The 11,716-nt window shown below is 63.9% G+C and overlaps 6 protein-coding genes across 6 annotated transcripts; 4 read left to right on the top strand and 2 right to left on the bottom strand.

The window, feature by feature from the left end:
- Positions 1–45: 45 nt before the first annotated feature.
- HSP70D (Heat Shock Protein 70) lies at positions 46–2,488 on the top strand. The gene is made up of 2 exons (XM_001417535.1): positions 46–258; positions 468–2,488. The coding sequence occupies exons 1-2, from the start codon at positions 205–207 to the stop codon at positions 2,436–2,438; spliced, it is 2,025 nt and encodes a 674-aa protein (XP_001417572.1). The 5' UTR covers positions 46–204; the 3' UTR covers positions 2,439–2,488.
- Positions 2,489–2,748: 260 nt separating this feature from the next.
- Positions 2,749–3,817, top strand: OSTLU_49447 (predicted protein; the record flags this gene model as incomplete). The annotated part of the gene is made up of 2 exons (XM_001417534.1): positions 2,749–2,845; positions 3,084–3,817. Exons 1-2 carry the CDS (start codon positions 2,752–2,754, stop codon positions 3,815–3,817), a joined length of 828 nt encoding a protein of 275 aa, XP_001417571.1. The 5' UTR covers positions 2,749–2,751.
- A 61-nt stretch (positions 3,818–3,878) lies between these two features.
- On the bottom strand, positions 3,879–6,302 carry OSTLU_31328 (predicted protein; the record flags this gene model as incomplete). The annotated part of the gene is made up of 1 exon (XM_001417289.1): positions 3,879–6,302. One exon carries the CDS (start codon positions 6,300–6,302, stop codon positions 3,879–3,881), a length of 2,424 nt encoding a protein of 807 aa, XP_001417326.1.
- A 1,015-nt stretch (positions 6,303–7,317) lies between these two features.
- OSTLU_87084 (predicted protein) lies at positions 7,318–10,311 on the top strand (the record flags this gene model as incomplete). Its single annotated transcript, XM_001417533.1, has 1 exon — positions 7,318–10,311. A coding segment is annotated over one exon (2,994 nt), but the record flags the coding sequence as incomplete, so codon positions are not given.
- An 81-nt stretch (positions 10,312–10,392) lies between these two features.
- Positions 10,393–10,977, bottom strand: OSTLU_8270 (predicted protein; the record flags this gene model as incomplete). The annotated part of the gene is made up of 2 exons (XM_001417288.1): positions 10,393–10,779; positions 10,894–10,977. Coding segments are annotated over 2 exons (471 nt in total), but the record flags the coding sequence as incomplete, so codon positions are not given.
- A 287-nt stretch (positions 10,978–11,264) lies between these two features.
- OSTLU_31325 (predicted protein) lies at positions 11,265–11,708 on the top strand (the record flags this gene model as incomplete). The annotated part of the gene is made up of 1 exon (XM_001417532.1): positions 11,265–11,708. The coding sequence occupies one exon, from the start codon at positions 11,265–11,267 to the stop codon at positions 11,706–11,708; it is 444 nt and encodes a 147-aa protein (XP_001417569.1).
- Positions 11,709–11,716: the final 8 nt, after the last annotated feature.

Raw genomic sequence — 11,716 nt, 5'->3', positions numbered from 1 at the left:
GCGCCGACGTCACGCGCGGCGCGACGCCGCGCGCGCGCACACGACGACGCGACGGCCGAGCGCGCGACGCGACGAAGATCGACAGACGGCGCGCTCGAGCGACGACAGGCCGAGACGCGCGCGACGCGAGCGAGACGCACAGCGCGACGACGACGCATCGGAGGTTGACGAAGATTGCTTCGATCGACGGCGGGACGACGAACGATGCGGCGGTTTTTGCGCGAGAGCGCGGCGCGGGCGACGAGAAGCGCGGTGCACGTGCGTCGGCGCGCGCGACGCGCGAATCGACGCGACGCGAACGGGCGAACGGGCGCGGGGAGGACGGCGGGGGGGGGGTCTCGACGCGCGCGGTCGGGACGCGCGCGGGAGAGGTTCGGGACGACGGCGACGCGGGACGAGAGACGCGGCGATGGACGCGGGACTGACGATGAACGACGCGCGATCGCGTGATTTTTCTTTATCGACAGAGATATGCGGCGCGAGACGCGATCGCGCCCGAGGGTGGATGGTTGAACGCGAGAGCGGCGTCGGCGGCGTTTACGCGCGGGTACGCGAAGGGCGGCGACGTCATCGGGATCGATCTCGGAACGACGAACTCGTGTGTGGCGGTGATGGAGGGAAAGAATGCGCGCGTGATCGAGAACGCCGAGGGCGCGCGAACGACGCCGTCGATGGTGGCGTTCACGGATAAGGGGGAGCGTTTGGTCGGGCAGCCGGCGAAGCGGCAGGCGGTGACGAACCCGACGAATACCTTGTACGCGACGAAGCGTCTCATTGGGCGCACGTTCGAGGACGAGCACACGCAAAAGGAAGCCAAGCTCGTGCCGTATGAAATTGTCAAGGCGTCGAACGGCGACGCCTGGGTTGCCGCCGGTGGGAAGCAATATTCTCCCTCCCAGGTGGGCGCCTTCGTGTTGCAAAAGATGAAGGAAACGGCGGAGGCGTACTTGGGACACGGCGTGTCGCAAGCCGTCGTCACCGTGCCGGCGTATTTCAACGATGCTCAAAGACAGGCGACGAAGGATGCGGGTAAGATTGCCGGTCTCGACGTTCTTCGCATCATCAACGAGCCTACTGCTGCCGCGCTTTCGTACGGCGTCGACAAGAAGGAGGGCCTCGTCGCCGTCTACGATTTGGGTGGCGGTACCTTCGACGTCTCCATCCTCGAGATTTCCGGCGGTGTGTTCGAAGTCAAGGCCACGAATGGTGATACGTTCTTGGGTGGGGAAGATTTCGACACCGTATTGTTGGACCATTTCGTTGATAACTTCAAGAAGGACCAAGGCATCGACCTCAAGCAAGACAAGCTCGCCGTGCAGCGTCTCCGCGAAGCCGCTGAAAAGGCGAAGATTGAGTTGTCTTCCGCGCAAAGCACGGACATCAACTTGCCGTTCATCACTGCCGATGCGTCGGGCCCGAAGCACATGGCGATGACGCTCTCGCGCGCCAAGCTCGAAGAGCTCGTGGGTAGTCTTCTCGAGCGCACCAAGCAACCGTGCAAGAACTGCTTGAAGGATGCGGGTGTGAGCACGGGTGAAATCTCCGAAGTGTTGCTCGTCGGTGGTATGTCTCGCATGCCCAAGGTGCAAGGTATCGTCAAAGATCTCTTCGGCCGCGACCCGAGCAAGGGGGTGAACCCGGATGAAGTCGTCGCCATGGGCGCCGCCATCCAAGGGGGCGTCCTTCGCGGCGACGTCAAGGACATTTTGCTCTTGGACGTCACCCCGCTCTCTCTCGGCATCGAAACCTTGGGTGGTGTGTTCACGCGCTTGATCAGCCGTAACACCACGATTCCGACGAAGAAGAGTCAAACGTTCTCCACCGCTGCTGACAACCAAACTCAAGTCGGCATCAAGGTGTTGCAAGGCGAGCGAGAGATGGCGGCGGATAACAAGACACTCGGCCAGTTCGACCTCGTCGGCATCCCGCCCGCGCCGCGCGGCGTCCCGCAAATTGAAGTCACGTTCGACATCGACGCCAACGGCATCGTGAACGTGAGCGCCAAGGACAAGGCTACGAATAAGGAACAAAAGGTCACCATTCAGTCCTCTGGCGGTTTGTCCGACGCGGACATCGAGCAAATGGTTCGCGACGCGGAGTCGCACGCTGAGTCCGACAAGCAGAGAAAGGAACTCATTGAAGTGAGAAACGAGGCTGATACGTTGGTTTACAGCGCCGATAAGAACTTGAGCGAGCACGGCGACAAGTTGCCGCAAGACGTCAAGGACGCCATCACCAACGCTCAAGCCGAGGTGCGCTCCGCGGCCGAGGGCGAAGACCTCGCCAAGCTCCGCGAAGCGATCAATGGTCTCCAACAAGCCGTGATGAAGATCGGCGAGGCGCTTAACGCCGGCGGTGCCGCCTCGGGCGCCGCATCCGAGGGGAACACGTACGAAGGCGAGACCGTCTCCGAGGAAAAGAAGGAGGGCGAAAAGTAATCCACGCGCGATCGTCCCCGAACATTCGCCGCGTTAATAAGCAAACACAAATTTCTTCATCTATTACAACAACGCCTCCTGCTGTCGCGACAGCAACCGCTCGCGGTCGCGGCGACGCTTTTGCGCTCGCAGGTGACAATACATGAACGTCAAGAATCCCCCCACCAGCGCGCTCGTCCCGACGAACAGCTCGCCCGCGAACTGCGCTTGGTGTTCCCACTGACTCGCGCGCTCGCCCATCCGCGCGCGCGCGCGCCGCGCGACGCGCCGCGAAGTGGTCGTCGTCACATCGCGTCGCGTCGCTCCGGAATCCATGAGCGCCGCCGCGAACGCGCTCACGAATCTCGCCCGCGCGGCGGTGACGATCGGCGTCGGCGCCTCCGTGGCGTCGCAGGCCATCTACGACGGTGCGCGACGCGCGCGCGACGCGACGCGACGCGACGCGACGCGACGACGGCGAACGCACGCGACGACGCCTCGATCGAGGGTTGGTGACGCGAATCGTCGACGAGCGCGCGTCGTCGACGCGACGCGACGCGACGCGAAGGCGATTGACGCGCGGCGCGTAAATGATACGACCGCCCGCGCGGCGCGAAGGCGCGCGAAGACTGACGAGACGCGCGCGCGGGGCGTAATCGTACGCAGTGGACGGGGGCGAACGCGCGGTCATGTTCGACCGCTTCAGAGGGGTGCTTCCGGTGACGTCGGGCGAGGGCACGCACTTCGTGGTGCCGTTCATTCAGAACCCGACGATTTACGACGTGCGCACGCGAGCGAAGTCGCTGACGTCGGTGACGGGGACGAAGGATTTGCAGCAGGTGAACTTGACGCTGCGGGTGCTGTGCAGACCGGACGTGGACAAGCTGCCGAAGATTCATCAAGAGCTCGGGCAAGACTACGATGATCGGGTGTTGCCGTCGATCGGGAACGAAGTTTTGAAGGCGACCGTGGCGCAGTTCAACGCGGATCAGTTGCTGACGCAGCGTCAATTGGTGAGTCAGCGAGTCAGCGAGGCTTTGCGACTGCGAGCGGCTGATTTCGGCATCATCTTAGACGACGTCGCGCTGACGCACTTGAGCTTCTCCTCCGAGTACACCAAGGCGATCGAAGCAAAGCAAGTGAGTCAACAGGAAGCGGAACGCGCGGCCTACGTCGTGAAGCGGTCCGAGCAAGAGCGAGAGGCTGCGATTATTCGCGCCGAGGGTGAATCCGAATCCGCGCGTTTGATCTCGCAAGCGACCAAGGCTGCCGGCCCAGCGCTCGTCGAGCTGCGCCGAATCGAAGCGAGCAAGGAGATTGCGCAGACGCTCGCGCGAAGCCGCAACGTCATGTACTTGCCGGGCGGTGGCGCGAACATGTTGCTCGGTTTGCAACAATAGGAATTTTAATCGACCGACATCATTTTAGACTACTTCATCGTATTGAACAATTTCGGGCCGATTAGGTGCCGAATCTATGCCTGTACAACGGCTGCGCCAAGGACTTGAGTACGTCGGCCCACGGACGCTCGATCAAAAGTGCCTTGTTCACGCCGGCGTAACCCAAATACAAGCACGGGTTGTCGAGTTTAACGACGCGAACGCCTCCGGGGGCGTCGCTTGTGGCGTAATTTTCGGGAGCCCCACGCTCGCGCTCGCGTCTGCGTTTTTTCTTGGACGTTGTAGTCGCGTCGTCGGTGATTTTGGCGTTCAAATCCACCCGCGCGATGGCGGTGGGCGTGTGCGCGAGCAACACTGACTTTTTTGACTTTGGATCAAAGCTCAAACCGCAAATCTGGCCGGGCATCTCGCGAAGTGCTGTTGGAGCGTCGACGCCGGCGTCGGCGAGCGCGGCGCTCCACTTTGTCGGTTTCACGCTGTCGATGTCGTACGTAAAGAGCGCGTTGGAAGGGCCGGCGAGCGCCAAGACACCGTCGGCGCTCACCGCGACGGACGAAATCGGCGGCCACAACGCGTGCGTCTTTGGGGGAGGTAAAGATACGTGAAGCTTCATCGTATCGAAGTTGTATACGTGAACACCGCCACCGAAGGATGGCGCCAAACCATCCACGGCGCGCTCGGCTTCATCACCGCCGCGCGCGGTGACGACAACGAGCCATTGGTTGTCGCTACTCACTCTCAGGTGACTCACCACGGGAACCGCGATGTCGTTTGCGGTAACCGTTTCCACGCCTTGACTCGATTGACGCACCGCCTCCGCGAGAGCCTCGGCCGCGGCGCTTTGCTTTGGCAAGTGCGACTTGAGGACGTTCGAAACCACCCAGTCCTCGAGGTCTATGACGTACACGGCGCCCGAATTCGACACGGCGGTGAGGTGCTTTCCATCGGGCGCAAACGCGAGAAGTTGAGCCGAAGTCACGCCCGCTGGGGGTTCTTGACGACGAATCGACCACGTCAAGTCGTCGTCGCCTTCTTTTGGTGATTGGATATCGAACAGTCTCAGGCTGTGAACGTCGCTTACCGCGATCATTTTACCATTTGGTGAAATAGCCGAGCATAAAATGTGCCGCGTCCCCGCAAGCTCGGCACGCAACACGTGCGCCGGTGCCGAAGCGAGCTTCATCGTGCCTTCTTTTTTATCCGCGCGCTTGCGACTTTCACCAATGCGCCAAATGTCTAACCATTTTGCGTGCTCTGCGAGAAGAAGCGGCGGATTCGGTCCCCCAACGCTCGTGATGGAAATCGGCGTTCGCTGCGGCACGCTCACGACGCGCACCGGATGCTGCTTCCTAAACGACCCCGCATTGTACGCTAAGAGTTGCGCGTCGTTACCACCCGAAATTAATATACCGTCCTCGTCGTCCGCGCCCGTCGTCAGCATGGCGAGCGCGCGCACGTCGTGCGTGTGCGGTCGTTTACTCGTCGTGTACGTCCACTGATTGTATCCCTCCTCCTTGTCCAAGTGCTCGTCGAGCTTTTCAAACTCCGCCACTTGCGAATCCACACCCGAGGCGAACACTTTGTTCCCACTCGGAGTCGTCGCAAGCGCGAGCACGTCAGCCTTGTGCTGCTGGTATCGCACCAACTCGGTGGAAAACTTCCCGTCCCAAAACGTCACCGCGCCATCCGAATCCCCAGTCACGAGCGTCCCGTCCGGAAGATACTTGAGCGCCCACACGCAGTGCTCATCTCCGGCGTTCAGTATCCCATGCGCCCCGTGAGGAATATTACACACCGACACGCGCATCAGCTCGTTGTAATTGACGCAATCCATGACGTGCGCCGCGCCTCTCGACGACCCGCACGCCAACAGCGGTTCGCTCGGGTGCCACGCCAGGCTCAGCAATCGACCCTGCACTCGCAGAAACGCCCGTTTATGCGCCAACCCGCTTCCCACGTCTTTCCCCGCCACCATCGTCAGCACTCTCGCGCACCCATCGTCGCACGCGATCGCCACGAGCTGCGCGTCGCCTCTTCTCGTCCGCGTCCTCGGCTGCGCCTCCATCGCCCAAATCGCCCCTCCTCGGCTGTCCGTCTCGCTCGTCGTCCGTCCCGTCGCCAGATCCCACGCCCGAACGCGTCCATCGAGCGAGGCGCTCAGCAGCGTCGCTCTTCGCGCGTCCGCGCCTCCTCGTCGTCGTCGTTCGCGTCGTCGTTCCTCTTTTTTCGTCGCCGCCGCCGCCGCCTCCTCGTCCCGCGTCGTCGCCCCGTCGTCGTCCGCGAACGCCTCGCACCACGCCAGCGCGCTCGTCGCCGCGTCCGCGCTTCCCGGGACGCGCGCGACGCACCGCCACTCGCCGTCGTACGCCTCGATCGCGCCGCTCTCGCGCGCGCACGCGACGAGGGCGCCGCCGGGCGCGACCGCGAGCGCCGTCACCGCGCTCGGCGTCCACTCCACGAAGCGCCCGCGGTGGAGCTCGAGCATGGCGACGACAGGAGCGCGTCGCGCGTCGCGCGTCGCCGCGTTCGCGCCGTCGCGCGTCGGCGTCGCGCGCGTCGGTCGGCGCTCGACGCGTCGCGATGTGGCGTCGGCCGCGCCGGCGCGACATCGCGACGCGCGACGGGCGCGAGCGCGCGCGTCGAGCGCGATGCGCGCGACGACGCGCGCCGCGCCCGCGCGCGCGCGACTCGGCGGCGCGCGCGCGCATCGCGACGCGCGAGGCGCGCGCGCGAGCGACGCGACGACGACGCCAGCGCTGGCGCGACGACGACGACGCGCGACGACGACGACGGGCGCGACGACGGGCGCGCGCGGACGCGCGGGGTGCGTCGCGCGCGGCGTCAAGGACCCGTTCCGCGCGGACGACGCGCGCGCGACGCTGGAGGCGCTCGCGGCGGAGGTGCGGCGAGCGGACGGTTTGAACGGTTTGAACGCGGCGCGAGACGGCGGCGCGTCGACGACGCGCGAACGGTCGGTCGGTGATTCGACGCGACGGGCGGGCGAGGGACGAGACGGAAAGGCGTGGGAAACGATGGAGCTGCGGTCGAGCGAAGGCGCGACGGCGAGGTTGGCGTACGCGGTGAAGGCGCGCGCGGGCGGGGGGGCGACGCTGACGCTGCGGACGAGCGAGGTGGACGCTCGCGGAAGCGATTCGAGGAACTTGTTGCTACACTGGGGGGTGCAGTCGCGCGCCGGCGGCGAATGGTGGTCGCCGTATGATGCGCTGCGAGCGGTGCCGATGAATTCGCGCGCGCCGGATGGGAAGTCGTGCGAGTCGGGGTTTCGGGACGACGGGAGCGGCGAGCAAATCGTCGAGCTGGCCGTCGAACCGCGCGACGGTGACGTGGCGTCGGTCGTGTGCTTGATTCGCACGCAAGATTGCAAGGTGTGGTACAAGCACGATGGGAGAGATTTGGTGTTTGATCTTTCGGGCGCGATCGGTGCGGTCGATTCGCCGTCGCGTCAAGAGCGCAGAGAAACGCCCGAGCGGCGTCGGGAGGTGCCGAGCGCGGAAGCGCCGTCGCCGCCGCCGCCGCCGCCACCGCCACCGCCACCGCAAGTCGAACCGATCAAAGTCACCGAAGACACGAGTTTCGCGGCGCTGAACCAGTGGCGCGGTCAAGAAGTGAAATTACAAACGCACAAAGGCGGCGGCGGCGAACGTAACCTTCAGTGGAACACGGATAATCTCGCCGACGCCGCGCGCCGTATCGTCGAGGGCGATCGCGACTCTTCTTCATGGAGACAGAAACTGCAAATGGTTGAGAAGCTAATTTGCGATGACGGCGCCGACGTTGACTCTTTGGCGTACGCTACTGTGTATTTATTTTGGATATCTGTCGGCGCCATCGCGTGCGTCGAGGACGGTACGCACTACCGTCCAAACCACCACGCCGGTTCGGCTGAACGTATGTACGGCGCAATCGAGGCTGCGGAACGTTTCGCGAACGATGTTGCGAGTGGTGGTGATATTTACCGCGCGCGTGAGCTTCGTGCGTTGATTCGCCGTCTGCATCCACGACTCCCCGCGTTCACCGCCGAGTTCACGCAAAGCGTGCCGCTGACGCGCATTCGCGACATCGCGCACGGCAAGGGTGATCAACATGGGAAATGTCGCGAAGTTCGACAAGAAATCAAGCACACGATTCAGAACAAACTCCATCGCTGCGCTGGTCCCGAGGATCTAGTTGCGACGGAATCTATGCTCGCCAAACTCACCGCTCCGGGAACCGACTACCCCGAAGAGTTTGTCAACGAGTTTAAGATTTTCTATCGCGAGCTCAAGGAATTCTTCAACGCCTCCTCTGTGGCCGATCGCATCGATCGTATCGCGAACGAAAATGGCGCCCCTGGCCGTGCGGCCGATAGCTCAAAGAAGTTTCTCTCTGCGAAGGCGACCGTGGATGCGCTTCCTGCGAGCGACCGCGTGGGCGATCAAACGACTATGAGCGCGCTCGTCGCGTGCTTGCGTGCTATTCACGACGCGCGAACGGACATCACCGCCGCCTTGGAATCGGGCGGGGATTTGGGTCAAGCTGAATCATCGACGCGTCAACAGTGGCGCTTGGCCGAGGTGAGCATGGAAGATTACGCGTTCGTGTTGTTGAGCCGATTGCTCAACGCGCTCGGCGCAGAGTCTGAGCCGCCGCGAAACGACATCAGCGCGAGCGAAGTAAAACTCACTCTTGAGGCGCTGGCTTTGACTTCTCGCACCATGGCGCTGAGTGCAGGAGGCGATAACGAGCTAGAGGCAATCGCGTCCGAAGCCGAAGCACTGGCTCGTAATGGTTTGCCCGCGGGCGAGGAAGGCGGTTTGCGCGTCCAAGCCGTCGCCGAACGCGCTCGACGCGGCGCCGTCGACTTTTGTTCGCTGTTGGAATCTTTATTCGATGGACGGGCGTCGAGTCTCGGCAATGCGCTCGGTATTGACCACGGCTCAATCAGTGTGTTCACAGAAGGTCAGATTCGCGCGAGCGTAGTGTTCCAATCCGCCAAGATCGCTTCCTTGTTGCTGCGAGTCAGCCGGCAAATCACCGGCGCCGCTGGATGGGATTGCGTCGTGCAAGGCGAGGCTATCGGCGCGCTCAAGTGCGTCGAAAGGCTCACGCCCGAAGAGTGCGCGCAGTTCACCGAGCCAGTAATCGTGCTCGTTGCTAGTGCTGATGGTGATGAAGAAGTGTCGACGTGCGGCCCGAACGTGCGCGGCGTGGTGCTGTGTCACGCGTTGCCGCATCTCAGTCATTTGGCGCTTCGCGCGCGTCAAGCCAAAGTGCCCCTCATCGCCGTCGAAGACGACAAGCTTGTCGACTACGCGCGTTCTTTGGCGAATGAACCTGCCGTGAAGCTCAGTGCGGAAACCACTGGAATTAAGCTCGAGCCAACGACGGCTCCGGCGTCTGTTGCGGCTGCTTCAAGCGAAGCGGGGCCACAGGCGACGAAACCCGTGATCCGCCTCGACACTGATCTCTCAAGAGCGGGAACCGTGTTCGATCTCGTCGCGCTGGACAAGCGTGGACTCGAAAAGTCGATTCGCATCGCCGGTACGAAGTCCGCTATGTGCGCACGATTGAGCACTATCGCCGAAAACTCTTCTGGATCGGCGGCGTTCGCCGCGCCCGCCGGTGTCGTCATTCCATTCGGCGCAATGGAATTCGCGTGCGCGAGCATCAGCAAGCTCGAACATCTCGACAGTTTGCTCCTCGAACTCAACCAGTACGCGGACGACCCAGTGAGGATGCGACACACGTGCGAAGCCATCCAGAACCTCGTTCGTTCGCTCAAGCCGTCCGCGAGCGCGCTGCAATCCGTCGCTGAAAAGTTTGGCCCGAATGCGCGCGTCATGGTTCGAAGTAGCGCCAACGTTGAAGATCTCGAGGGGATGTCCGCGGCTGGTTTGTACGATTCCATCCCAAATGTCGACCCGAACTCGGAAGACGCATTCAGTCGCGCTGTTGGCGAGGTATGGGCGTCCCTGTACACCACTCGCGCCGTGGCTTCTCGCGCCGCCGCCGGCGTCGATCAACTCGAGGCGCACATGTGCGTCCTCGTCCAAGAGATGCTCTCGCCCGAGGTCAGTTTCGTTCTACACACGAAGCACCCGCTCACAAATGATAATAACGAAGCGTACGTCGAGTTTGCGCTCGGTTTGGGCGAGACTTTGGCGTCGGGCGCGGTTCGAGGATCGCCCTGCCGCGTGAGCGTCGACAAGCGATCCGGCAAAGCGACGGTGAATGCGTTCGCCTCGTTCGGAACCGCCCTCGTCCGCGATGACGACTCGGCAACCGGAATGAAATCTGTCGCCGCGGATTACGCATCCCACTGGCTTCACAACGACGTCGCGAAGCGCGACGAAATCGCCACCAAACTTCTCGCCATCGGCTCTGAGCTCGAGCGCGAGTTGAGTCCGCGCGGCGAGACGCTCCCGCAAGACGTCGAAGGCTGCATCCTTCCCTCTGGGGAAATTTGCATCGTCCAAGCGCGCCCGCAGCCCTAACCACGCCAGGCAAGCTACCACACATATATATAATACTACAACCGCCCGCAGCGCTACGTCCGCTCACTCCACCGCGTCCACGAAATCCGTCAACCCGCGCGTCATGTGCGCGCGTAAAAACTCCAATTCCTCCGCCTCCAACTCGCTTCCCAGTTTCTTCAGCGCCGTCAGCGCCTCCACCCGTATCACTTCACCCCGCTCCGCGCTCATCTTCCCAAGCATCACGTCCCTCGCCGCTCGCTGCATCCGCTCTCGCAGTTCGTCCGGCTGTCGCAGCGCGAACATCTTCAAAACCTCCGGCGTCCTGAACGCGCTCGCGATCGCCGCCTTCGTCGCCGCCTTCACCGTCGCGAGCTCGTCCTCGAGCGTCACGTCCCCGGTCGTCATGCGCTGCAGCGACGTCTTGAACGCGTCCAGCTGCGTCAGCGTCGCCGCCTTCGTCTCCGCGTACTCATCGTCGTCGAACTCCTGCGTCGTCGTCGTCGTCGTCGTCGTCGTCGTCGTCAGTCAGCCATTCGCAATCGTCGTTCCACGCATTCATCCGTCGTCGCCGCGTCGGCCGTCGCGCGCCGTCGCGCGCACCTCCCGCGCGTCCTCCAGGTCCGCGAGCTGCGTCAGCAAGCGCGCGATCTGCTGCCGCGCGTTCGCGACGAGCGACGCGGTGTCGGCGGACATCGCGGTCGCGCGGTCGCCGTCGCGTCGCGAAGTGCCGCCGCCGCAGACGCGCGCGCGAGGACGCGGCGCGGCGCGAGACGGCGGCGATGGCGACCGCGACGGTCGCGCGCGCGCGCGTCGGCGCGCGCGCGTGCGGGGCGCGCGACGCGCGGCGCGCGGCGTCGACGAAACGCCGCGACGCGACGACGCGGCGACCGAGACGCGCGCGGCGCGGGAGCTCGAGCGGGGACGTCGCGCCGACGACGACGTCCGCGACGGACGCGAAAGACGAGGCGCACATGCGGCGCGCGCTGGAAGTCGCGGCGACGGCGACGACGGCGGAGACGTTTCCGAATCCGCGCGTCGGGTGCGTCGTGGTGGACGCGCGCGAGGACGTCGTCGTCGGCGAGGGATATCACCCGAAAGCGGGCGAACCGCACGCCGAGGTGTTCGCGCTGCGCGCGGCGGGAGAACTCGCGAGAGGGGCGACGGCGTACGTGACGCTCGAACCGTGTAATCACTACGGACGGACGCCGCCGTGCGCGCGCGCGCTCGTGGACGCGGGCGTGGCGCGCGTCGTCGTGGGATTCATCGATCCGGATCCGCGCGTCTCTGGCGGAGGGATTCAGACGCTGCTGGACGCCGGAATCGAAGTCGCGGTGGGGTGCGAGGAGGCGCTGTGCCGGGAGATCAACGCCGATTTCATCGCGCGACAAGTCGCCGCTCGAGACGCGGCGAGGTGACCTCGGCG

This window comes from Ostreococcus lucimarinus, chromosome 4 (assembly GCF_000092065.1).
Source record: "Ostreococcus lucimarinus CCE9901 chromosome 4, complete sequence".
Taxonomy (NCBI): Eukaryota; Viridiplantae; Chlorophyta; class Mamiellophyceae; order Mamiellales; family Bathycoccaceae; genus Ostreococcus; species Ostreococcus sp. 'lucimarinus'.
This window is presented reverse-complemented; position numbering and strand designations above follow the sequence as displayed.